At 39.0% G+C, this 27,866-nt stretch overlaps 1 protein-coding gene, 2 long non-coding RNA genes and 1 other non-coding gene across 8 annotated transcripts in view; 1 reads left to right on the top strand and 3 right to left on the bottom strand.

Annotated features, from left to right (window-relative positions):
• LOC150049212 (uncharacterized) overlaps positions 1 to 27,866 on the top strand; it is a 127,468-nt gene that overhangs the window by 24,856 nt on the left and 74,746 nt on the right. The window lies entirely within an intron of this gene.
• LOC150049218 (uncharacterized) lies at positions 324 to 3,656 on the bottom strand. Its single transcript, XR_016538974.1, has 2 exons — positions 3,482 to 3,656; positions 324 to 511 (listed from the first exon to the last, which is right to left on the bottom strand). It is a non-coding gene; the product is annotated as an uncharacterized LOC150049218 (long non-coding RNA).
• On the bottom strand, positions 16,408 to 27,264 carry LOC150049216 (disintegrin and metalloproteinase domain-containing protein 25-like). 4 transcript variants are annotated; one of them, XM_090354010.1, is made up of 4 exons: positions 27,056 to 27,264; positions 23,907 to 24,052; positions 22,663 to 22,767; positions 16,408 to 19,043 (listed from the first exon to the last, which is right to left on the bottom strand). In XM_090354010.1, exon 4 carries the CDS (start codon positions 18,927 to 18,929, stop codon positions 16,755 to 16,757), a length of 2,175 nt encoding a protein of 724 aa, XP_090210136.1. In that variant the 5' UTR covers positions 18,930 to 19,043; positions 22,663 to 22,767; positions 23,907 to 24,052; positions 27,056 to 27,264; the 3' UTR covers positions 16,408 to 16,754. The 4 variants fall into 4 exon arrangements, with proteins under 4 accessions (XP_090210136.1, XP_090210137.1, XP_090210134.1 ...); XM_090354011.1 differs by having other exon boundaries at positions 22,663 to 22,763; XM_090354008.1 differs by lacking the exon at positions 23,907 to 24,052.
• Positions 21,762 to 21,923, bottom strand: LOC150049217 (U1 spliceosomal RNA). Its single transcript, XR_016539062.1, has one exon. It is a non-coding gene; the product is annotated as a U1 spliceosomal RNA (small nuclear RNA).

The following is a 27,866-nucleotide window of genomic DNA, read 5'->3' as shown; positions in this document are numbered from 1 at the left end:
TTAGTGTGCATGAAGCCCTGGGTTTGATTCTTCATTGCCACATGCACAGAAAAAGCTGAAATTGTGCTGTGGCTCAAGTGGCAGAGTGCTAACCTTGAGAAAGCCCAAGGACAGTACCCATGCAAAAATAAATAAATAAGTAAATAAATAAATGCTAATGCTAAAATGTTGGTTTCTGTGTCGGGGTTTTTAGCCCTTCTTGCCTCCTGACCTGCAAGAGAACAGCCCTGACTAAGACGAGGCCTAGAAAGGTTAGGGCCGAGTGGCCGCCTTCACCCAGCCCTCCCTCGCAGGATGACAGACACATGCACCAGGGAGATCCATCACAGCAGACACTCGTTTATTCCGGAAGTACATTGGGCCAATATAGGATACAGGAGCCAATCAGCATAAAAGTGGGCAGGGGCAGGGGAGGATGCAACCACTGCCACGCCTTCCAACCAGGCGGCAGGCACCATCTCAGCCAGGTGCAGTCCCAAGCCATTTCCCCGATGTGAAGTGCCCCACATTTCTGTAATACAAATGTATTCTATTTTGTGAAAATGAGAAATCACTGTATCTGTTTGGCAGTACTTATCACTCATTTTGTATGTGAGCAATCTGAACAAAACTACACAATATGTAGTTATATTGGGACATATCATTGGACGATACAAGACTACAAAGCTTCATGGTGTATAATATATGTATAGTGATGTAAGCTATATTTTGAGCTTCTGTACACATGCATTGCACATTTAAGATGCAAAATGCATATTTTGCATATGTATGAATGCCAGTCTTAGGGCTTGAACTCTGGGCCTAGGCACTGTCCCTGAGCTTTTTGTCTCAAGGCTAGTCCTCTTCTACTTGAGCCACAGCACCACTTCTGGATTTTTTGATGGTTTATTGGAGAAAGTCTCACAGACTTTCATGTCCAGGATGGTTTTGAAGTGTGATCTTCAGATCTCAGCTTCCAAACTAGCTAGAATTATAGACATGAGCCACCAGCACCTTGCTTAAAATGCATGCATTACTAACATTGTTGGGTGTGTATTCAGGTTCATATAATGAACAACTCAAGTACTGGAATTAAGAAATGCTATACTATTTGAGGATAGAACACAAGAGGAAAGAGAAATCTGTAATGGATCAACACATTGATTCATTATCAACTCTCCCAGTGCTAAAAACAGGAATGGCCTGTATATGCATACCAGATTCACTACTGGCCTTCTTGTGAACCCCAGGCTTATTTTGCTCTGAGTTCTCTGATTCTAAATTCTTTGATCATGTCCCTTTGCAATACTTTTCCTGGAATCTGTCAGGAAAAGCAACAATACTTCTTTGTGAATATTTCTTCCTTCAGGGGCTTCTATTTTTTTTTTTTTTGGTCGGGAGTGGGACTTGAACTCTGGGCCCGCTCCTTGTTTCTGAGCATCTGAGCTCAAGGCTTTCGCCCTACCCCTTAAGCCACTGTGCCACTTCTGGCTTTCTGGTGGTTAATTGAAGAGTCTCACATTCTTTAGTGCTGGGGCTGGCTTTGAACTGTGAGCCTCAGATCTCAGACTCTAGATTAGTGAGGATTACAGGTGTGAGCCACCGGGTTAGGCTGATGCAGAGGCTTTTATTTACTAATTTAACAAATACTTTAAAAAAAAATCAGAACAATGTAGAGCCTAGGGGGGCACTTTCTAACTCCCACCATTCCCATTCAAATCAGTTTTCAGTCACAGCTTAAATTCACTGAGAAGCTAATTCCAACTTCCCAAACTGACAGCTGTCTCAAGACCCTTTCCTGCTGATTCACTTTTCCTTCCAATTCTTTCAAAAGCCTCCCACTGAATCCTATAGAAGCCACATAAGTTTGGGTGTCATCTTTACCACTCACAACCTTATTCATACTGTCACTGTTTAGGTAGCATGTAGACAACAAAAATACAGCACCAGTTTGATTTTATTGTTAAACTCACATTAAAAAACACTTCCACATGCAAATGAAGTCACCTTCATTTCACCTTATCCCAGTTAAAATGGCCATCATCAAAAAACAAACAACAACAAATGTTGGCAAGGATGTGGCCAAAAGGAAATTCTGATTCACTGTTGGTGGGAATGTAAACTTGTTCAACCAATCTGGAAAGAAGTATGAAGGGTCCTCAAGAAAACTAAACATAAGGGGCCAGGAGTTTGGCCTAGTGGTAGAGTGCTTGCCTAGCATGCACAAAGACCCAGGTTTGATTCCTTGGTACCACATACATAGAAAAAAGCTGGAAGTGGTCCTGTGGCTCAAGTGGTTGGGTTCTACTCTTGAGAAAATCCAAGGACAGTGCTCAGACCCTGAGCTCAAGCCCAGGACTGCAAAAAATAAATAAGTAAAAAAGAAAAGTAAACATGAAAGTATCCTATGACCCAGTAATGCCACTGTCAGATATTTATCCAATAGAACACAAACAAGATTACATTAAAGCCATCAGCACAACCATAGTCTTTGCAGCAATATTAACCAAGATATAGAATCAGCCTAGATGCCCCTCAATGGACAAATGGACCAAGAATGGAATTTTACTCATCTATTGAAAGCTATGATATTGTACCATTCACAAGGAACTGGAAGGATATATATATATATGTATATATATATATATATAATGAAGTAAGACCAAGAAAAATAGGTTACATGAATTCCCTCATTGTTGTTAGCTAGACAGTGCTTAAACATCTAGAAATAAACGTATGGGATGGTATGCCATTGGTTCCAAATAAGTTGAGTATAATAGACTCTATGAAGAGCTCAAATAGTATAATAAATATAGTCAGAAAGAGTAGGTCAAGTTCAACAAAATCAAGATCGAGAAATGGTGACATTCAAATCTAATATAAGGGGGATGGCAAGAAGAGTGGGCTAGAAAAATGAAGTGGGGGTACAGGGGAGAGAATGTAGTCAGGAATTCACTATATATACCACAAAATTTAGGAAAACAAAGGATGGGGTGGGCCAAAGGGGGATGTTGAAGGAGTGAAACTAAGATGCATTTTATTCATAAACTACTTTGTTATATACCACTTCCTTTGGATAACTATGAAAATGTCCCATATTCAATCATATCTTCTACAATCCTAATTTATATACAATTCTTATTTTCAATTAAATCTTATGCATCAAATTTATAAAGGAGTCCCATAGCTTTTGTTTGCATGCTTTCCCCATTTTTAAATTCCACATTATTGTTCTGTTATCCTTCTAGGGGAAATTTAGACTGTACCAGTTCTACCACTGCTCATTGGATTGATCAAACTAATCTAGGTAGATCAGTGTTTTAATTCAGTGTTGTTCAAAATTATGAGAAACAGCAGTGGCTCCCCCAAAACAAAGACAATAGCAATTGATGCGGGGTATTGACTTCCCTAAATCTAGTCATTTGTACAATATTTTGATGTGTGTTCCTGTACTAGTTATTTGTGCTTCAGTCTTTTAGAGTAAAATTCCTGAATGACTTACCAATAGATGAAGTGGTAATTTCCATTATATTTTCTTATGATAACCTGTTTTGTGATTTACTGTCTGCAACTGTTGCAGGAACACTCTTTATGTTTTTACCTTGAGCCCATAAATGACAGGGAGGAAAAAATCCCTTCTTCGATTGTCTCTCATTGGATTAAGTTCTAGATCTAGTTCCCTGTTAACAGAAGCCTCTCAGTCTACCAAACTTGGCAAATAGCTAATAGTCAATCCCATTGTGACTCCATCATCTCAACCAAACTTAGTCTCTACTTCCTCCTCTTCTATGTGTGTAACCTATCTACTGTGTTTCAGTAACTGTGCAATATGAATAAAATCAATTTCTTACTCCCACTCTGAGGAAAAGATCAGATAAAAGAAGAATGGGAAACATCAGTCAGTAAACACTATATTAACTCATAGATTCTTTAAAAGCACATGATAATTGCTTTTTGATCTTAGGCCTCACATTCTCTTCTTAGGTGCAAGTTTAAGGAAAGAAAGATATTGATCTTATCTGCTAGTTCTTCATGTTCTATTACCAGGCAAGGAAGTCCTTCTGGGAAATTGATTCCATAGAGTACAAAATGTGCTTAGCAAGGAAAATATTTATCTAAAGGAAGGGTGCTTCTTTTTTTTGTATTTTTTATTGTAATTGATAGAAGGGTTACATTATATTTGCCAGACAGAAGATGCATTACTTCCCATTGATACGCCTTCTCAAGTTTTTGTCCCCATTTCCCTTCCCCCACCCCCTTCCCTCATCTTGTTTCCCCCTTCCCTATCCTATTTTAAATAAACAAACACATATACAATAGAACAGATAACAAGGTAAGATACTGTAACAATATGAGATAAACAAAGGACAACAAAAGAGATGAGAAATAACAGCACATTAAGAACAACAATCAGGGTGCTTCTTTTGCAATGACTATGAGACATAAACTATTATTTTCTGGAGGGCCATCCAAGCATCAAGGTTCCAGGTCTGGAGAAAGTCTACACCATTTGAGAGCCAAGGGTAGTAGGCCAACCATGAAGCCCCTGGGCCCATGTGATTAAAAGAAAAGTGTACCAGCAGGAGTGATTAGATATATCAGGTGCTAGAACAAAGGGGTACAATTATTTTAAGGGCAATTTGAGCCAAATCCAACCTTTTGATTCTACCATAAATTTCCTTTGTGTCAAAATCCCTGTAGGTTTCTCCTGTGTACCACACACCTGTGTTAAAGTGTGTCTCTGTTTCTCTACTTGTTTAAAGCTCTGCCCAGTTTTCTCACCATAACAACTTGTTCCAAAATCTCATTGTGCATTTCAGTGCAAGAACCTGGGACAAAACCCTGAGTGTATGGTCCCTATTTAAGGGGAATGTTCACAACCCTTCCCTGCCACCAGTGGCAACTCTATTTTTCTCATGTGTTGTATGGACATTTTTCCCCCCATGTAATTTTGTTCATACTGCTACCTTGGTGTCCGTTTATCTGCAATACTGAGCTATATTGTATAATACTTGAAACACTTCATCTTCCAGCATATATGTCAAGGTCCTCTATAAATTTTCTAGCCATCCTCACAGCATTAGTTACTTTTTTGTTGGAGGTCTGTGAATTACTCAGATAAAGTTCATGTGTGTATATAAAATTGCTTGATTTGATATGGACAGAATGAGAGAATGTGTGTGTATCTTTGGATTTTAGAATGAATGTAATATTTGCTGCTTCATAGAATAGGTTTGGTGATGTTCCTTCCCTTTCTAGGAGTTTGAAGAATATTGATATTAGTTCTAGTTTAAATATCTGGCAGATTCTAGCATTGAATCTATTGTGCCATGAATTATTCTTTGTTGGGAGATGCTTTCTTTTTACTTCGATTTCATTTTGCTTGTTGAAAAAGTGTTAGGTGGATCAATTTTGGTAGAAATATAGCTAGAAATTTGTTTCTGTATTTTCCAGTTTGCTGGCATAGGGGTTTTAACAATTTATTCCACCCCTGCCCAACATTTTGATAGATTGATTCTACCTATCTACTATCTATCTACCTGTCTATCATCTATCTATCCATCTATCTTCTTAAAGAACTTATTAATATTGATTTTTACATCATATTTCAAATGACATGTTTAACAAACAAGTATTTGAGAAGGGAATCTCTATATACAATCACTGGCACTTAGATTTCAGAACATAATTAAAATTACTCTGAGGGTTTATATTTCTAGATACATATTAATCTATGTAATAAAACATATATCTATCTATACAGTCATAAATTTTATGTCTATGTAGTTGTGCTTATATTTCCAACACTATGCCCATAGCATTGGGTATGCAAATATTAAGTCATCACTCTTGTCCTGTTTGGATCTAATAGCCACATATTAAGGATTCCATGAGCCTTTTGTTCCTTTGATGTTGACTTATCTCACACTACGTGATTTGGTATAGATTCACCCACTTCCCAGCAAATGCCATTATTTTATCTTGCCTGTTGGCCATGTAGAATTCCATTGTATATATATATACACCACATTTTCTGTATCCATTCATCTGCAGTAGGGCATCTGGGTTGTTTTCATCACTTGGCTATTGTGAATAATGTAGAGATGAACATAGCTGGGCGGGTATCCTTATCATATCCTGGGTTATGATGTTCAGGATAGATGCCCAGGAGTGGTATGGCAGGATCATAGGGAAGGTCTATTTTCAGTTCTTTAAGAAACGTCCACACTGCTTTCCAGAGTGGATGAACTAGCTTACAATCCCACCAGCAGTGCAATAGGGTTCCTTTTTCTCCACAACCCCGCCAGCATCTGTTATTGTCTAAGTTCAGAATCTTGGCCATTCTAATTGGGGTAAGGGTTAGGGTTGTTTTTATTTGCATTTCCTTTATGACCATGGATGATGAGCATTTTCTCATATGCATTTCTGCCATTTTTAACCTCTTCTTTTGATAAGTCTCTCTTTAGTTCCCTTGCCCATTTAGTGATTGGCTTGTTGGGTTTGGGGGGATTAGTTTCTTGAGTTTCCTGTAGATACAGGATATTAAGCATTTGTCTGATGTATTATTGGTAAGTATCTTTTCCCAGTTGGTTGGCTGTCTCTCTACTTTTGCGACTATGCTTTTATCTGTGCAGAAACTTTTTATTTTTAGCCAGTCCCATTTATCAAATCTCTCTCCAATCTGTTGTGATCCTGGGATTCCATTCAGGAAGTTTTTGCCTGTGCCAATGAGTTCCAGGGTCTCTTTTACTCTATCATGCAGCAGTTTCAAGGTTTCCGGTTTCACATTGAGGTCTTTGATCCATTTTGAGTTAATGCTTGTGCATGGTGAAAGGCTAGGGTCAATTTTTAGTTTTCTGCATGTAACTGTCCAGTTTTGCCAGCATCGATAATAGGCTGTGTTTGTTCCACTGTATACCTTTGGCTCCTTTGTCAAATACCAGGTGACTCTAGGTATGTGGTTTTATTTCTGGATCTTCTATTCTGTTCCATTGATCTTCGGGTATATTTTTGGGTCGATACCATGCTGTTTTTGTTATGGCTCTACAGTAGGATTTGAAGTATGGTATTGTAATACCACCTGCATAGCTCTTTTTGCCTAGAATTGTTTTGGCTATTCTAGTTTTTTTTTTCCATATGAACCTTTGGATTGTATCTTCTATTTCAGTAAAGAATGTCTTTGGGATTTTGATGGGGATTGCATTGAATTTGAATATCAACTTTGGCAGTATGGCCATTTTCACTATATTGGTTCTCCCTACCCATGAGCATGGGATGTCTTTCCATTTCCTGGTGTCCTCTTTAATTTCTTTCATTAGGCTTTAATAGTTTTCATTAAATAATTCCTTTACACCTTTGGGTAAGTTAATTCCTAAGTATTTTATTCTTTTGGGGGCTATTGTAAATGGGATCATTTTCTTGATTTTGCCTACTGTTTGTGTATTGTTAGTGTACAAGAAGGCTACTCTTTTGCAGGTTAATTTTGTATCCTTCCACTTTGTTAAAGTGGTTTATTAGTTCTAGGAGTTTGGAAGTGGAGCTTATTGGGTCATTCAAGTATAGGGTCATATCATCTGTGAATAGGGATAGTTTGATTTCTTCTTTCCCTATATGGATCATTTTGATGTCCTTCTCTTGCCTTATTGCTCTGGTTAAGGGTTCCAGCACTATATTGAAGAGAAGTGGAGAAAGTGGGCATCCCTAATTCCTGATTTTAAGGTAAATGGTTCTCCATTTAGTATAATACTGGCTGTAGGTTTTTCATATATGGCTTTAATTACTTTAAGGAATGTACCTCTTATTCCTATGTTTTCTAGTGCTTTCAAAATGAATGGATGTCGTATTTTGTCAAATGCCTTCTCTGCATCCAGAGAAATGATCATATGATTCTTATCCTTAGCTTTATTGATATTATGTATTACATCAATTGATTTGCAAATGTTAAAACTAGCCTTGCATCTGTGGGATGAAGCCTACTTGATTGTAGTGTATAATTTTTAAAATTTGTGTCTGAATTCTATTGGCTAGTATTTTATTGAGTTTTGTGCCTGTGTTCATTAGAGAGATAGGTCTGTAGTTCTCTTTTTTTGTTGTTGGGTCTTTCCCTGGTTTGGGGATGAGAGTAATATTAGTTTCATAAAATGAGTTTGATATGGCTCCTTCTGCTTCTATTTCTCGGAAGAGTTTCAAGAATATAGGTATGACTTCATCTTTAAATGTCTTGTAGAATTCGGCAGTGAAACTGTCTGAACCTCATTGCTTCTGCTATTTCATTGTATGAAATTGGTTTGTTCCATTTGCTTATCTCTTCTGGGTTCAATGTGGGTAGCCTATATTTATTTAAGAAATCATCAATTTCTACTAAATTTTCCTATTTCTTTGAATATAGTTTCTGGAAGTACTTATTCATAATGGACTGAATTTCTTGAATATCAGTCATTATTGTTTCTGGAGTGTCTCTAATCTTGTTTACTTGAGTCTCCCCTCTCCTTTTTTTGATTAATCTTGCCATGGATCTGTCTATTTTGCTGACTCTTTCAAAGAACCAACTTTTTGATTTATTAATTTTATCTATAATAGATTTTATTTTAATCTCATATTTCCAATTTTGGTTTTGTTATTTCTGTCCTTCTAGGTGTTTTAGAATTAACTTTTTTTTGCTCCTCTAGGTGCTTCAATTTCTTCTTTAGGTTATTTACATGCTCTTCTTCTGTGTTATCCTAGTGCGATAAGTTTGCCCCTTAGAACAGTCTTTGTTGTGTCCCATAAGTTCCTTTGTGACATATCTTGTCATTACATTCAAGAAAGTTTTGAATTTCTTCTTTATTATTGTACCCAGGAGTTATTCAGAAGTGTATTGTTTGGCTTCCAAGTGTTTGAATGTTTTTTACCTTTTACTATGTCATTCATAACTAGTCTGATTCCACTGTGATCAGATAGAATGTATGGGATTATATCAGTCCTCTTACATCTCTCTAAGTTTTCTATATAAACTATTTTGGAGTATGCTCCATGTACTGCTGAGGAAAATGTATGAAGTTTCACCATTGGGTGGAAGACTCTGTGTATATCGGTTAAGCCCAGCTGGGCTATGGTGTCGTTTAAGTCAATGGTGTCTTTACTTAACTTTTGTTGAGTTGACCTGTCATTTGTTGAGTGACGTATTGAAGTCTCCCTCTATGACTCTGTTTGAGTCTATCTTGTTCTGTAACTCAAAGAGAGTTTGCTTGACGAATTATGTGCTCCCTTGTTGGGGGACTAAATGTTTACAACTGTAATATTCTGGTTATGAATTGTCCCCTTTACTAATAGGTAGTGGCCACCTTTATCTTTATGTACTGATTTTACTGAGAAGTTAATTTTGTCAGAGATTAAGATTGCTACTCCTGCTTTTTTTCATGGTGTGTTGGAGTGGAAACTTCTTTTCCATCCTTTCACTTGGAGTTTGTTTTGGTCTTTGGCAGTGAGGTGGATCTCTTGGAGGCAGCATATTGATGTGTCTTGTTTCTTAATCTGATCTGCTCTTCTGTGTCTTTTGATTGGATTGTTCAGCCCGTTCACATTTAGGGAAATTATGGAGAAGTAGTCAGTGTGCTTTGTCATTATTTCTTTTTACTTCTGAGTTTCTTTCTCTTTTTCCTCCCTTTGTGTTTACTGATTTATAGGTGATAGCTTCCTGATGGGAGTTCTTGCTGTTCTGAAATTTGTTCTTATTTAATATTTTTTGTAATGCTGGTTTAGTGTGCATGTATTCACATACCTTCTCTTTGGAGTGAAATATTCTTGTTTCTCCCTCAAATGTAAATGCTAGTTTTGCTGGATATATCAGTCTGGGTTGGCAGTTGTTGGTCTTCAGGGCATGAATGATATTTTTCCAAGTTTTTCTTGCATTTAGGGTTTGCGTGGAGAGTTCTTCAGTGAGTCTAATTTTTTTTTCCATTGTAGTATAGCTCTTTTTTGCTTTTGTGGCATTTAAGATCAGCTCCTTAGTATACAGGTCTACTGTTTTTACTATGATATGTCTAGACAAGTTCCTTCTAAGATCTTGCCTGCTTGGAGTTCTAAAGCCTTCAATAATGTGAGTGAGACTTTCCCTTTTGAGCTTGGGGAAGTTCTCTGCTATGATTTGGGGAATAAGTGTTGCCTTCCCTTAGTTTGAAACTCCTCCCCTTCTTCAATTCCTATTATATGAAGATTAGATTTCTTGGCTGCGTCTGCCAGTTCTTGGACTTCTCTTTGGTGAATTCTGACTGATTTCTCCAGACTGATGACTCTCTTTTCCAGCTCTTGCATTTTATCTTCCGTTCCTGATGTCCTATTCTCCATCTCAATCTGTTGCTTAATGCTTCCAGTTTGCATTGTGGACATTGAGCTGATCATGTCTGCCCTGAGGGTATTAATCTTTTCTTCTAGGGATATAAGTTTTGTTTATTTTTGTCTCCATTTCTCTTTTGAAATCAAGGAACTCCTTGGTGATTTCCTGCTTATGTTCCTGGAATTGTTTTTGGAGTTCTGCTTTAATCTCTTTACTCATGTCTGCAATCATCTTCTTGAAGAGAGTCACGGTTTTTTTGTCTCTTCAGGTGTCATTTCTTTGGATGGTGACTTCTCTCTCATCCCCCTTCACTCTCATTTCCTTTTGGGATATATGTAGGACTTTGATTATATATTTTGTGATTTGTCGCTGTGATTTCCGCTGCATTGGAATTGAGACTTTGTAGGTTTGCTCTGTGGTCAGTAGGCAGTGGTATTTACTTGGTTTGGGGTTGGTGGTTCTGGGAATCTGTATATATGTGTGGTTCTCAGCCAGATTAGTTCTGTTGCTGACTGAGTCTCAGTTTGCAGCTTTTACAGGTGTGTCAGCTCATTCCCAGAGGCTGTGTGCAGCTGCATAGCTAGCTCTCAGCTAGCCTAACCACTGGTTTATAGGCCCTGTTCCCAGGGGTGGGGCCCAGCTCAGGGTCCGCAGTTTGGGGGTTTCTGCAGTAGGGTGGAGTTGTGTACCTCTCTCTCAGCTAGCCCAGGGGCTAGTTTGCAGCCCTGTTCCTGGGTGCATGGCCCAGCAGAGGACGTGGGCTCCTATGCTCTCAGCTAGACCAGTGGCTAGGACCCTGTTCCCAGTGGCAGGGCCTAGCAGAGGACGTGGGATCCAAGAATGGAGTTGTGCCTTTCTGGCTCTCCTAGTGCAAGCTTGTCCCTTGCTGGTCAGCCCTTCAGTTCCCTGCTGTGTTTCAGGGACGTACTGGGCTGCTTTGGCTGAGAGGCTTTCTGTGACTCCATGGCGGTGGGGGGGGTAGAGGAGGCCTGGTTCTCAGAGGCTCCCAGCAGGAGGGTACCTTGCTTAGGTTTGGGTCAGTCAAATGCTGGCTCGAAGACACACACACACACACACACACACACACACACACACACACACCCGCTGTTGGAAGGCAGGGTCTCAGCGCCCCTCAGTATCCAGTTTCAGTGGCCTGGGAGAGGAGGCTGTTGGGCAGGTGGGAGCAGGGACAACTCCACACTCTTTGGTGGGGTGCTAGGTCTTAGTGTCCACCTGCCTGTCTCTAGTCAATGGCCTGGGGGAGGGGGCTGTTGGAGGAAGGGACAGGATTCTGAATTCCTTGCCCCCCTGCACTTGCCAGTCTTTCTTGGGTGGGATGGGAGGGGTCTGGGTTAAGTTCTGAAGCTCACTACCAGCTCTGCTTTCCCAGTGGTTTGGGGGGTCTCGGTGGGTGACTTACTCATTGGGGTTTGGCTGTGAGCTGCTCTGTGGTCATTCACTTCCCCTCTGGTCTTCACCACTGTCTGTGCTGCCTGTGCCCAGTCTGTGCAGGTTTCTGTGTCTGGATTCCTCCACTTGCTGGCGTAGCTGGAGGTTGGGGCTTCCGGGCCGGCATCCTCTGCCGTGGTTTCCACTGCTTGGAGCTGGCTGTGAGGGGTGGGGGAGGGGCCCTCACGTTTCAGATTCTTTGAGAAAGTTGGATATAAGCTTTATCGGTGTTTCTTTTCTGGTTTGTATACTTCTTCCTTGCTTCTTAAATTTGTTGATTTCTTAAGGTAGTTGGCTCGTGGGATTCCCTGATTCTCTCTTTTTGTGGGAGAGAGCTAGGCAGCGTCCCTATTGTTTTGGCGCCATCTTGCTTCCCCATCTATCTTTAATCTATATCTAGTTCCCATTTTATTGTTTTCCTTCCTAATTTCATTATTTTTCTCTAATTTTTTGACATCAATTTAAAAAGTTATCTTTAAGTACAGAGATTTTATTTGATGTGCTTCCATTTGCATCTTGATCAATGCCATTCCTTTTATCCTCCTATTACATTTCACCCAACTCCACCCACTTTCAAAAATTACTTGGTTCTATTTTCACATAAGTACATTGAGTAAAAGGACTACATTCACTCAACCTTCGTCTATTTGTCTGCACACTTCCCTTTGACTTCACTGTCTTCCTCAGTCAATACATATTCCAGGTTCCTCGTATTCATTTCCCTCTTTCTCAGTTACCTTCCCCTTCTTTCCCTCTTCCTTCTTTTTCTTTATCCTTTCTTTCTCCTTTTTTCTTCTTTGGCCTTTTCCCTCCAACCCTCTCTTCATCCATTCCTTCCTTTCTCTTTTTCCCTTTCTTCCTTTCTCTTTCTCTTTCTCTTTCCCTTCCTTCCTTCCTTCCTTTCTTCCTCCCTCCCTTCCTTCTTCCCTTCCCTCCTTCCTTCCTTTCTTCTTTCTCTTTCTTTCTTTCTTTCTTTCTTTCTTTCTTTCTTTCTTTCTTTCTTTCTTTCTTTCTTTCTTTCTGTACTAGTATTGGGCCTTATTCTCAAGGCCTAATGCTACCTTGGCTTTTCACTCAAAACTGGCCACCCAACACTTCCCCTGCGCCTCCACTTCAGTATTTTGATAGCTTACTGGATCTTTCTGATCTGATACTTAGGCTGGCTTCTGATCTGAAACTTCAGATCTCAGTTTTCTGAATAGATAAGATTACAGGCATGAACCACTAGCACTCAGCTTATTTCTTTCTGAATTTTGCTTTTGGCTCATTCTTACTTTCTTCTAGAGGCATGAGGTATATAATTAAGGCATTTATTTTGTAATTCTATGAATTTTGAAAAAAAAGAACTCAGGCATGTTTTATTTATCACAGCAGTTTCTGTTTCTCAATGTTTCTGCTATGTTGTTCATTTTTATTACCTTCTGGATGGGTTTATAGTTTTTAGTATAATTTCTGTCCCAGTTTGTTTTTAAAAAGATATTATCTTTAAGCTGTTGTACAAAGGACTGGCCATTCAACAAAACAGGTTATAAATACAATGCTTTTTGATCAATGTCACTCTTTTCATCATTCTCTCCCAACCCTTCCAATCCTATCACTTCCTTTAAGTTTTTTTTGATAGGATATGCATTGAAATTTTTATTTTTTAAAATTTTATTGTCAGGATAATGTATGGGGGTTATAATTATGTTCATCAGGTAGTAGGTGCATTACTTCTCACACATTGATACCCCTTCTCATGTTTTGTCCTTGTTTCCCCCAATCTCCTCCCAATCATCTTATTTTCCCCCTTTCCTTCCCTATTTCAAATAAACAAATAAAAATATACAATATACAAGGCAACAAAGTCAGATACAGTAATAATATGAGATTAACCATAAGGCAAAAAGGAGAAGAGAAATAACATTATACATTAAGGACAATAATCACGCAAGACAAAGTTCCTGTTTCCATATCCTAGAATTCATTTCATTTAGTCTCATCCTATATAGATTTTGAGCTTTTGTAATCCTCTGCTAGGAGAGTCCTAGATGTGTACTAATTATTACAAATGAGGGAAACCATGGAGCCTATGTTCCTTTGGGTCTGGCTTACTTCACTTAAAAGCTATGCATTGAATTTTATGACTTCATGCTTTTTCTTTTTCCTCTTTTCATTAGTCTACCTCCTTTCTCTTGACACACCACCCTCCCATTTTGGAGTGCTAGAGGCTTTTTTCCTTTTCTCCCTTGTGAGACAGAATGCAGGAAGTTAGAAAAACTTGTTTGACTATATCCTAGAATTCTTTGTAGAACTATCATTTTTCTTTTTGTTTCACTAGTTGGTGAATTACCACTTAATTTGTACCTTTCTAGGTTTTAGGACATGAACACAGTTCAGCAAGCTTGCTGCAAATGTGTGGATCACAAGTGTTGTCTTTCCTTGAGTTTGTTTAAAAAATTCGCTGTCCAGGCCCTCATAAGAACCACCCAGTTTCTATATTACTACAATCATTTTGGTTATGATAATTTAAGTAATCACTTTCAATATTTTCCTAGATATATATTTGCTAAGTCCTCATGAGAATTAATTTTCTCTTTATTGGTAGCTCCCACAAATTCCTCTAGCTGCCACATGGTATCTAGCCCCCAAGATGCCCCATAACTAAGTAAATTATTACAGTGACAAGTCTGAGTACCAATTTAAAAATTTTTTGTCCCTTTTCTTGGGTTAGAACAGAACTCCATCTTTTACATAATTTATGGGAGAATGAAATTGCTCAGAGTTTTGGAAGAAGGTAATTCCAAGACTGAGGTGATGCAGTACCTGGTGAGGCTGTTTATGGTGCTTCTTTTCAGAAGGACAGGCAGAAGTGCAAGAGAGGTACATGAGAGAGCAGGACCTCTCTTTATAACAAGGAGACACCTGTATTATCGACTCATGTGTGTATAGCAGACTTTCTCCTTCATAAAAGTCCTACCTAAGATTTTTTAGGACCTAAACTCCCAATTGTTTTACATGGAAATAATTGGACATTCAATTTCATTATGACTTTTGATGAGCCAAACAAAAACTGCATATAGAAAGATATGCTGTTTGTAGGTTGTGTATTAAAAGCCACCATAAAATTTCCATGTGGCTCCACAAGACATCCTTCCTATTTCCTCTGCTACTAAAGAAGTGCCCACTTCCATTGTCTTTTGAGCTAGGTCAGAGGAGTTTTCTCAGTAAGTCTGGGACTAATTCTCTTTACTTTGAGAGAATTGCTTAGATGTGAGCCTGAATACTTTCACTGAGAGTGCATACGATTGTATTTACTCAGGCCTCAAAAAATCATGGAAATTAACCTCTGTAATCCAAAGGTTTACTATGTAGTTCTCCAAGTTCTTATCAAATACGTTTAGAGAAAACATGTTTTTACTTGGGAGAAGCCATGTTTCCTGCTCTGACAAGTTATGAACATATGCCATTTAAAATTGTGCAGGCTTTGCAGCGGAATCCTATTAAGCCATCATATTCAACAAGTGTAACTTGGGGGAAAATAATGATCAACTGCAGGCTGGAAAACCTCTACCTCCTGATGATTGTAGGGTTGGATTTCTTCCCACAAATGTCCTCTGCCATCCCTGGGCCACACCGCACCCTCAGATCCCATGCCCGTGGCAGGTGCTCAGGAGGAGCACTTCCTGTCAGAATTACTTTTGGTGCATGTGCTCCTCCTTGGGACTCTATGTCTCTACACTACTATTAAATATTGTTGTAAGGTTTATTTAGGTTTAGGGTTTTTGTTTCATTGACAATATGATAAGAAACGATCAATTCCAAGCCAGGCCGGTGGCTTACGCCTGTAATCCTGTAATCATAGCTACTCTGGAGACTCAGATATGAGGATCAAGGTTCAAAGCCAGCCTGGGCACAAAAGGACCTGAAACTCTTATCTCCAATTAATCTCTAGAAAACGAGAAGTGGGACTTGGCTCAAGAATAGGATGGTAACCTTGAGCTGAAGAGCTCAGGGACAACACCCAGGCTGAGTTTAAGTCCCATGACCCACAATAAATAAGAAGGAGGAGGAGGAGGAAGAAGGAGGAGGAGGAGGAGGAGGAGGAGGAGGAGGAGGAGGAGGAGGAGGAGGAGGAGAAACTATAAATTCCAGTTTAGGAAAGAGGTTGGGGACAGTCAAATCCAGAATTCTGAATATGTCACAAGCTCCTAGGATCATCCCCAAATTCAGATCTGAAGGTATAGCCAATGGTTGTGTTATATCATAGGGGTTGCTGATAGTAGCGTTTCTCTGGAAGATATAGATGTACTAATGTGTGAGCTAGAAGCCACTGCTATTAGCAAGAAGAAAGCTGTTACTGAGGGTAGGCTGTTATGAACTCTTTCTGTGGTCCAGGTGTTCTTCTCACACCTGCATAAACAGAAATTACAGGTAAGATTGACACAGTGGAAGTGAGATTTGAGAGTCCTTCTCTACTGTGACAAATTAGAGTGAAAATAGGTGGGTTTCACAGAATTGAAAGACACCATGTGAAGATACACATACTAAAAAGAGATTGAAAGAGAAGGAAAGGAGAAGAAACAGGAGTTGGCGGCACAGGTCTTGCTTGTGAAACTCAAAGAAAAGAATTTTAATTAAAAAAAGAAGCAATAATGCCTAAAATAATGAATGGTCAAAATATGTGAGGGTTCACTTTTTATTGACATTTCTGGTGGTGTGAGCTGAGAGATGTCTGGACCATTCTATCAGTGGTTTCTGGCAAATGCAGTAACAATCCTACTGCAAGAATACTAAAAGCTTATTCACATGAAATTTTGTATTTTGCAATCATAAAATTTGGCTCACTGTCCTTACTGAAGATTGAACAAGGAGAGGAGGTCTATTTTTTAGGTTAGTATTTGAATGTGGAGCTCTTATTTCTTAGGCGAATTTTCAATCTTGAGGTTTTCTGTTTTGCATGAGTGACTTTTTGAAACTTTTTGTTCTTCTCTCAGGTGGTATTTCAAAACCAATTTTTGCTCTCCTAACATTATATTATATTCTCCTTCTTCAAATACACAATGGACAAAGTGATAAGCACAATGAAAAAAGACAAGATAAAAATTGGTATTAAGTAATAGTTTCTGCCTGCTTTTTTGGAGGGAGGAGTTTTTGTCCCAGGTGGTGGGCCACTGTCAATACTACCTCCAAAGCCTCCTGGCACGTCACAGAAGGGTGGGTTCCATCCATAGTTGCAATGGCAGTGATTTTTATTGTTGCAGATTCCATTCAAATTGCAATATGCTGGTGAACACTCATTTGCCCAAAGTGGTTTTGGGATACATTTCCTCTGGAAACACATAAGCTCCTCACCACACTCTGTCCCGTCTCTTATTTCACCAAGATCAGGTATAGACATTCCCCAATGGTAGTCAGTACCCCAGCAGTTGATGTCATTGAAGCGAGACCAATGGACATTTCTATGATCTTCAAAAATGGGGATTTCTGGCACATTGTCACACAGAACTCTCCCACAGAGGATATCTGCACGCAGACAGGGTTTGTATCTATGGCTTTCGATACCACAGTTTCCAGAACGGTCGCCTCTGATGTTTATGTGTTCATAGCAAGTCTTATTTGCATTCCTGGCATTTTCACCAAAAATGTTCTGACACTGTTCATCTCGGTCATTGCATCTATTGTCAAAGCAATAGCCAGTGCCCATGCAAGAGGATCCATCCAGCATAAACACATCTTCAGGACATTCTGGTGATGTACCATTACAAAACTCTGGAAGATCACAATCAGTTTCCTGTCCTCTGCACAATGTGGTTGAAGGCAAGAGAAGACAATCTTTGCAACAGAGCCCATGAGCACATTCAGCTCCAGATGTTAGAGTGCAGTTTGTGTGGCAGCACGGGTTTTCTTCACACAATTGTATGGTTCCGCAGTCACACTCTTCTCCATCATCGACAGCACCATCACCACAGAGCTGAAATCTAAAGAGCTGTTCTTCATTTGCTGGAAGGCGCAGACAGCTTTTAGATCTATAAGTAGTTACCAGCGTAGCATAACTGCAGTTGCTGAATTTTAAGGACAGATTATGGTGTGGAGCCATTATGCACTCTTTCCCTCCACAGGTACAGTCACTTCCATCATGTGGCATGCCCAAATTGTGACACATCTCATGTGCAGTAGTTTGTGCAACAAAAAACATATCCTCACCCAAACAACGAATAACTCCACAACTCCATGTACCACATACACCTCCAACATATGCTTTACCAAGATACATACCAAAATACTGGTGTATTAAAAGATGTGTAACATCACTTTTTATACGACGGCCAAAGTCAGCTACCTTCCAGTCACAAAAGTTGTCTAAGAGAACAGCTGTATTAGCTCCTAGGGCAAGATTTTTAATAGTCCAAATCTCAACTGCAAGTAAATGAACATCAACATCTAATGAACTAAAAATGGAACTTATTATATTGACAATGATAAACACATCATGTAAGACATGTGTGATATTGGACTTCCGATAATTGTATCGTTGATTGTCAACAATCAATGCGATTTCAAGGAAGGCCTTGTGGGTAAACCAACCTTCATAGGCACTTTGCCTCCCCATGAAGTTTTCATTATCTTGAAGCTTTAAATGTTTGTCTATTTCTTCATCTGTTAATGCACATCTCATGGAGTGGGATTTTTCCGCCTCTTCATCCATCTTATAAACCAGATGTTCAAAGCTGTTAGAAGGGCTCTTAGGCTTGATTTCATATTGGGTATCATTGACTTGTAGTGTTCCTTGGAAACCCCCAAAGCAGGCATTAATAGATACCATGGATGTTTCAGTTCCTTCTATGTAACCCTGGTAATAGCAGTCACTCTGGACGTAAGGCCATTCCTCAAGAAGAGCTCCCTCGTTTGTGTAAGTGATCACAGAGAAGCTTCTGGAAATCAGAATCTTCTTGACCTTCATGTGGACAATGTGTCTCTGGCCCCCAAAGTGCAGGATATAGGAGAGCCATTCAGGGGTTTTTGTGCCTCTATTAGTGCCAGCTATCTTTGTGGGTATCACCACTTCTAGGGAGCTTTCATAATGAGTCTGACCAATCTGGGGCCATCCGGAAAGGCAGAGAAACACGCCAAGCCAGAGCTGCGGGACAGCAATCCTATGTAGCATATTCTGCAACTCAGCCATTATGGGATATGATGCAGTCATGGAGGAGAGGGCAGTTGCAGAGGCTGGCCTCTCTATACTGTTTGTCTTGGTTCTATGCAGTATGGGTTTATAAAAGTCTCCCTTCTGTCAGAATCAATCCTTCAGAACAGCGGACTACAATAAGAAAGAAACAGAGTGTTCAGATAATGGTGAGTAAATTGTAGGCAGAGCAGGGTGGAGGAGAACGGACATGATGTGATTTAGAGTAGATTTACATATGGTCCAAGCCATGCTCTTTGTTTTGTATGTGCCAGTCAGACAGTGGGCTTGCAGAGAATGAGATTGGCCATTAGTTAACAATTCCTGAATGTAAATGAAGAGCACATAAATTCAGTATTCTGCCTTTTGGCTACGAACCTTTCTATAAGAAATATCTAAAGCAAAAGATACTGGAGTTTGTATTCCTAGCTATTTTAGTGATGGGGAATAGGCGGATTGCAGTTTTAGGCAGGCCTAGGCCAAAAATTCACAGGCTCTTTTTTTTTTTTTTTTTTTGTGCGTCATGGGGCTTGAACTCTGGGACAGCGACCAGTCTCAGAGTTCTTCATCTCAAGGCTACCGCCCTGCCCCTTGAGCCATAGCCCCACTTCCCCTTTTCTAGTCATTAATTGGAGATAAGAGTCTCTTGGTCTTTAGTGCCTGGTCTGGCTTTGAACTGTGATCCTCAGATCTCAGCCTCCTGAGTAACGAGGATTAGAGGCGTGAGCTGCCACACTCAGCTCACAAGCTCTTTCATAATCAATTCCTGTGTGGAATTGTACAAAACCCTTTTCCTCCCATAACATGGAGCTAAAATTGGGAAGATCTTGTCCCTAATCCAGCATGGGCTAAAGCCTGTGAGACTGTATCTCAATGGCAAGGGTATGGCAGTTTTCCTCAATATCTATTATCCTGAATAACATGGAAAGTGTTACAATAGATAGTTTCTTTTCTTTTCTTTCCTTCCTTTCTTTAACAACTTCAGGTGATGTAAACCTATCTCCAAAATAACTGTGCAAAACAAGGATGAGAGTATGGTTCATCAGAAGAGGGCTTATATGCTTATGGTCCTTATACATAAATAAATAAATGTTTGTTTTGGTTAGTCATGGGGCTTGAACTCTGGCCCTGGGTGCTGCCCCCAAGCTCTTCAGCTCAAGGCTAAGGCTAGCTCTCTACCAGTTGAGCCACAGTATTACTTCCAACTAAATAAATGTTTAAAGAAAAACTCTCCTTTTTTTTAAATTAAAAAAAATTTTTTTGCCAGTCCTGGGCCTTGAACTCAGAGCCCGGGCAATGTCCTTGGGCTTTCTCAAGGCTAGAGCTCTACCTCTTGTGCCATAGCATCATTTCTGGCTTTTTTTTTCTATGTATGTGGTAGCGAGGGATCGAACCCCAGTTCTGCGCATGCTAGGCAAGCACTCTACAACTAGGCTAAACTCCTAGCTCAGAAAAATTCTTCTTGAAGAAGTGATCATAGGTCCTATTTTTGATGAGGCAATATTGAGTTTTAAGTGTTTATTTTCTACACAGATTTCTTACACTTTCAAGTAATACATCACTAACTCACTTTTGTTTAGGAGTGATTGGTAAGAATGACAAGACCATATCCCATTCATATTCCTTATGTGGTTTTGGGGAATTTTTTTGGCAGGTCAAGGGGCTTGAACTCTGGGCCGGGGCACTGTTACTAAGCTCTTCAACTCAAGGCTAGTGCTTTACCACTTTGAGCCACAGCACCACTTCTGGTTTATGGGTGGTTATTGGAGGTAAGTTTCACAGATTTTGTGCCCAGGTTGGCTTTGAACCATAATCCTGAGATCTCAGCCTCCTGAGTAGCTAGGATTACAGGCATGAGCCACTGATGCCTGGCTTATTTTGGGATTTTACAATGTGCAGTTCCTCAACAGAAAATGTCTTCTCTCTGATCCTTTAGCATCAATTGTTTCTCTAGCACAAAAGAAAAATACAGAGCATTTAAAGTACTATTTATTGAAACAAACTCTAGGAAATGGAAACATGTTTTTTTTTCTCCTGTTGAATTCTTTCATTTTTAATTAGTTTAAATTTTTAATTTTCTTTTATTATCTTTAAGGAGTTATACAAAGGAGTTTCAATTCAACAAACCAGTTTAACAGCACAATGCATTTTTGGGGGGGAGGGGTCAGTCATGGGGCTTGAACTCTGGGCCTGGGCAATGTCCCTGAGCTCTTCAGCTCAAGGATACCACCCTACCACTTGAGCCACAATGCCACTTCCTGTTTTCTAGTGATTAATTAGGGATAATTGTCTCACATTCTTTAGTGCCTGGTCTGGCTTTGAACCACAATCCTCAGATCTCAGCCTTCTGAGGAGCTAGGATTACAGGCATGAGCCACTGCACCCTGCCACAATGCATCTTTGATCTGGTACTTTGATGTCTGAATCCATTTGCTGAGGCCACTATTAAGGTAACCTCAAAATGAGTGCTTTCATAAAGTTTTTGCAGGTAGAAGATCAGTGCCACAGCCTACTTTTTCTGTAAATAAAAGGAATGATTTATTCTACCTCTCTCTTCTAGCTTCTGGTAAGTAGCCTGACTTTAGGCAGTAAACTTTTGATCAGCAACTCCTTCTGTACAAAATTTCCCACGTTGGGCCTGGGACTGTGGCTTAGTGATAGAGTGCTCTCCTCGCATATATGAAGCCCTAGTTTGAGTTCTCCTAGTACCATATAAACAGTAAAAGCCAGAAGTGGCACTATGGCTTAAGTAGTAGACTGCTAGCCTTGAGCAAAAGAAGCTCAGGGACAGTGCCCAGGCAGTGGGTTCAAGACTCAGAACCAGCAAAAAAATTCCCACTTGTTTTTTCCTCATGGAAGAGAGCAAATGCAGTCTCCCACTACCACAAATTATGCAGTCGAGTTTCCCGCATTTCGGGAAATCTCAGAGGTCAACATATCCGGAGTGCAATGGATAAGCCTTGCCCTGGGTAAACCACCTTCCTGATCATGTTATCTCCCCTGCCAGGTAAGTATAACAATTCCCACTTTTAAGGAGACAATTACTTCTATTCAATGAAGAAGCTTATTATATGATGTTAAAATAGTCAATCCCTCAAAAACTATGTAACAATGATAACTACTCCAGATAGAAAACCAAATAAATATGTAATCTAAACTTTAAAATGAGAAATAGAAATAAATACAAAAATAGGAAGTTGTTACATTTTTTTCCATAGTCCTGTCATATTTAGAGAGAAAGTTAAATTTGCCAAAGTTTGAAGTTTACAAGCAGAGTTTACCAACAACATGGAATAAGTGAACGTAATGGACATATGTAGAATATGCCAGTGACACTAAATGGCCCAGGAGCATATTTTTCTGTATAGCATATGCAAAAGAGTTTTTTAGGACTGATGACATGTTACTCGAGTAATGTGTCATAACTATATCAAATATCTCTTTTGGCCCATATGGTAACATTAGACATTTGTCATGGGAAAAAGGTGAAGAAATCACAACTGCATGGATGGTACACAGTACCCATCTGAAAAAGAAAAGGGCAAGGTGAGGAAAAGCAGGGAAATTTCTAGAATATCATAAGCTAAATAAAAATGAAAAATAGAACGTTCTAAAACTTACGGAATGTAGCAAAGGCCATCTAAAAGGGAAGAATATAGTCACAACTTTCAAGGAAATTATATGCCCAAATTCTCCCCTTTTGCACTGGTATTTCAATATTCTGAATGTTAGAATTTAGCATTATTTCACATACCTGTTACACCGTCTTGTCTTTATGTTTTCATTCCCTCTGTACTTCAATGGGGAGACTTTTCCATGAGCTGATCTTCTACTTAAATAATTCTGTAGCCTGATCTGTCTAATTGAAAATTAAAACCATAAAATTTTTATATTTTAATATTTAATTTCTAAAATATGAAGTAGAACATTACTAATTCACAGAATATATTATATATTCATTGTGTGTGTGTGTGTGTGTGTGTGTGTGTGTGTGTGTGTGTGTCTATGTATTTGCGCATCAGTCTGGGGCTTGAACTCAAAGCCTAGTCTTGTTCCTGAGCACTTTTTGCTCAATGCTAGTGCTCTACTACTAGACTTACATCTCCACTCCTAGCTTTTTTTTTTAGTGGTTACTTGGAGATAAAGAGGCTCAATGAGTTCCCTACTGGGCTGGCTGTAAACCGTGATCCTTAGATCTCAGCCTCCTGAATAGTTAGGATTGCAGGCAGGATACACCAGTGCCTGGCTATTCTATATTCCTTTAAATTTGTGCATCTTCCCTGCCCCCAATTTTAAATTGTATTAAGTCTGTTCAAGTTTTCATGTTATTCTGTTGATTGTTTTGACAGTCACAGTTATAGTTTATGTCTGTTTCTGACTCTTCCTCTTCTTCTCAATCTCCACCTTCACCACCTTTTTGGTGGCATTTGAGCTCAGAGCTTGAGTGCTGTGCCTGAGCTCCTTTTGCTCAAGGCTAGTGCTATGCCACACAGCACCACTTCCAGTTTTTTCTGAGTAGTTTATTAGAGATAAGAATATCACAGACTTTCCTCCTTAGTAGTTAGGATTACAGGCATGTCTGTCTCTCTGTTGTTCTTTTTCTTCTTCTACCATCTCTTCCTCCTCTCCTTTCATCTCCTCTTCATCTCCTTTCATTCTCCTCTTCTTTCATCTCTCCCCACTCTACCCCCCTCCCACATACCCCTTAGGGTTTGAAGTCAAGGTGTCACATTAATTAAGCTTGTTTACTCAGCTAGCACTCTACCACCAGGTCTTCAATTCATGACTCTATATCTTGGGCTCTGAAGGATATGAGGATTAGGCCATACTTTCCAAAGATTCACAGCTTCTTGCCAGACACAAGTGGAAAACCAAGCAAGTGTCTTACTGGAGAAACTGCATGTTTCATGTAAGAAGCCTCCTTTTCTTCTTCATTCTGTTTAAATTATAATGAAGTGTCATAAAAATCTGATTTTTAGAAGTTTCTGGGTAGCTCACCATCATCTTAAGCTTTAGCATGCAGCAAACCAGATGGAGAAAAAGAATGGTGAATTGAGGTGCCAAATGTCTAATGCATGAATAGCACTGTGTAGTTTAAGAAAACTTGGGGTTATTCTGTCTTCAATTTCCATGCAAGCCACAGACTGTTTCAGGAGAAAAAAGAGATCAGTACTCAATTCATTTATAAATGGAGTTGCATATCTGACATTTTACTTCACTCTGTGCTTCTGTAACCACAATTCTCAGATGCCTTTAAAATATGGTTTGTAAATTTAAGTGGGGCCTGGAGGTTTAGTCTGAGAAGAAACCTGATTTGACAATGCACATTGTATCAATTTAAGTATCTTCTTGATCCCATTTTCTAATTAAAGTTGAAAGGAGTTGAGTGGCAAGGGCTATTATATTGTTTTCTGATTCTTACCAACACAGAAACTTTACATTTCCCAGACATACTGGTAGTGGAAAACAATGATAAAGACTTCTACTATCTTTATCCTACCATGTTCTGCACTTTACCAAGGTATTGTCTCTATTCCTCACACTTAAGAAAGCATACATCTAAGATAATCACGTTTTGCTAACTGTAGCTATTGTCAGTGGCAGCAAAGATTACAGGCAGAGGATCAGAATAGCCAAACTCCAAATTCAGAAAAGAGCATACATCCAACTTGGAGATAGAAGCTCTGTGATTTGGCCAAGTGCTCATGACTTGGATCTGAGATTCTTCACTGCTCATTGTTTTGAGATACTGGTAGATAGACCCAGAGATTTCTTGTCTCAGGTGGAGTTTGGACATGGAGGCCTTCTATTTTTTGCTTTAAGGAAAATAATCTGTATTAGTACTCAGAGGCCAAAGGTGGAGCTTACTCTATGAATAGATCAAGAAGATGTGGTATACATACACAATGGAATTCTAGGCAGCCATCAGAAAGAATGACATCATCCCATTTATAAGGAAAGACTTAGAAAAAGTCAAATTAAGGGAAATAAGCCAGACCCAAAGAAATTTAGACTCTTTTGTTTCTCTCATTTATAATTAATATATATCTAGGATTTTCCTAGTAGAGGATCATAATAGTTCAAAAACTATTAGCATATGGCCATATAGGATGAGGCTAAGTGAAGTGAACTCTAGGATATGAAAACAAGAGGTTTATCATTGTGGTTGTTGTTTTTAAGGTACAATGTGAAGTTATTTCTTTTCTGTTTTTTTCCCCTCATGGTTTATCTCCTGTTGCTACTGTATCTGCCTTTGATACCTGGTATATTGTATATAAGTTTATTTGTTCTTTTAAAAATATGGAAGGGAAGAGGAAAAACAAGATGATTGGGAGGGTGGGAGGAGGGAAAGTGGAAAAAAATGTGGGAAGGGGTATCAATGTTCAAGAAGTAATAGTATATCCACTATCCGATGAATGTAACTGTAACCCCTCTATACATCACCCCAACAATAAAATTTTTAAAAATAAGCTTTATCTCACAATAAGAATGCTCATACCTATATCAAACAAAGATACAAACACTAAAAATTTTGTTACAGTAATATAAATATACTATGAACTTGTGAAAATGAGAAATTTATTACTAGCAAAATGCCTGCCTTATTAGTTAACTTTGTACTTACTAGTTGATTTGTATTTGAGTAAAAAAGGCACAAAAACCACCATATATAGACATACTTAGAATGCATTATTGGATGATATGGGGCAACAAAATTTAATGGTCTGTGATGAATGAATGGTGATATAGATATATGTTAAGAATCTATATGTGTGCATTGATTGTTTTACATATAAAGGCCCCTATTTCTATTGTACTATTGGAAGTGACCTATGCAAATGAGAACAGTAAAGTAAGGAGAAATTGAAATTCTAAAATTAAGAACTGGTATAGTATTTGGGAAAAGAATACAAGAGAAAAGTGAAATCTGCTTTGAGAATTCTAACACCTTAACCAAATACAAGTTTCCACAGCAGTGACTACAGAAATTTGTTTTGATACTGAGAATTTCATCAGATTTATCAATCTCAGTAGCTAAAGGACTAGATCTGAGAATAGAATTCAGTGATTTTCAAACCATGAATACCAACATGTTGAAAACAATTTAGTAGCTTACAAAAAATAAGAAAACAAATGGCGGAGCAGGGAGTTTGGCCTAGTGGTTAAAGTGCTTGCCTACCATGCACGAAGACCCGGGTTTGATTCCTTGGTACCACATACATAGAAAAAAGCCAGAAGTGGTGCTGAGGCTCAAGTGGTAGAGCTCTAGCCTTGAGAAAGTCCAAGGACAGTGCTCAAGCCCTGAGCTCAAGCCCAGGACTGGCAAAAAAAGAAAAAAAAAGAAAACAAATGGCAAAGAAGCTAGACATTGGGGCCAGGAGTTTGGCCTAGTGGTAGAGTGCTTGTCTAGCATGTACAAAGACCTGGGTTTGATTCCTCGGTACCACATAGAAAAAAGCTATAAGTGGTGCTGTGGCTCAAGCGGTAGAGGAAACCCCAAGGACAGTGTTCAGGCCCTGAGTTTAAGCCCCAGGACTGGCAAAAAAAGAGAAGAAACTATGCATTTCCAAGATCTAGACATTATATACAATATCCTGAGTTGTGTGTGTGTGTGTGTGTGTGTGTGTGTGTGTGTGTATCTGTGCTATTTGAGCTTCTTTAAAAATCTTGAGTGACCAAAGGAACATAGGCTCAATGGTTTCCCTCATTTGTCATAATCAGTAGAAACCTTGGGCTCTCCTAGCAGAGATTTACAATAGAACAAAACCTAGATACATAAGGCCATAAAGTATGATGCTAAATCAAAGGACCTCCAGAATATAGAACAAAAGCCATATAATGAGTGATTGTTGTCCTTAATGTATTATGTTATCTCTCATCTTTTTTGCTGTCCCTTGGTTATCTTATATTGTTACAGTATTTTACCTTGTTATCTGAAATATTGTGTATATGCTTATTTGGTTTTTTGAAATTGGATAGGGAAGGGGGGAAAACAAGATGAGGGGTGGGGGGGGAAGGAAATGGGGACCAAGACATGAGAAAGGGTATCACTGTTTGTGAAGTAATGCACCTTCTATCTGATGAATATAATGTAACCCTTCTATTAATTACAATAAAAAATATAAAAAAAATCTTGAATGACTTACGTGTCAGATAAAATGATCTTCTTTTCCCTCTAGGACAACATGTTTGTGGCTTGCTTGTGGCAACTCTCCCATGAACACTGTTTTTGTTTTTACCTACTTGAGCCCTTGCATGACAGAAACACAAAAATTCCCTTCTTTGGCTGTCTCTTACTGGATTAAGTTCTAGATTTAGTTCCTCAACAGCAGCCTTTCAGTCTACCAAACTTGGCAAGTAGCTAATAGTCAATCCCATTGTGACTCCATCATCTCAACCAAACTTTGTCTCAGCTTCCTCTTCTTCTATGTGTGTAACCTAGCTACTATGCTCCAGTAACTGTGCAATATGAATAAACTTAATTTCTTACCCCCACTCTCAGGTAGAGATCAGGTAAAAGAAGAGTGAGAAACTTGGCAGCCAGGAACCCAGAGCAAACACTAGATTAACCCATAGCTTCATTAAAAGCACATAAAAACTGTTTGTTTGGGTTTTGTTGTTTGTTTGTTTGTTTGTTTTTTTGTTTAGGCCCACATTCTCTTCTCAGGTACAACTTTAAGGAAAGAAAGAACTACATTCCCCCATTGGTCTTGCCTGCTTGTTCTCCATGTTCTATATTACCAAACAAGTAAGTTTTACAAGAAAGATTTATTTTGGGAAAATGATTTCATAGAGTACAAAATATATTTCATAAGGTAAATAATTATCTCAAGGAAAGGTGCTTCTTTTGCAATGGATGTAGGACAAAGTACTGTTTCATGGAGAGCCATCCAGGCATAAAGGTCCCAGGTCTGGAGAAAGTCCACACCATTGAGAGCCAAGAATAGCAGGCCAATC

Source organism: Megascapheus bottae, chromosome 20 (assembly GCF_031878675.1).
Source record: "Megascapheus bottae isolate mThoBot1 chromosome 20, mThoBot2.hap1, whole genome shotgun sequence".
In the NCBI taxonomy this organism is placed as follows: domain Eukaryota; kingdom Metazoa; phylum Chordata; class Mammalia; order Rodentia; family Geomyidae; genus Megascapheus; species Megascapheus bottae.
The sequence above is the reverse complement of the archived record's forward strand: the minus strand, read 5'-3'. Positions and strand labels throughout refer to the sequence as shown.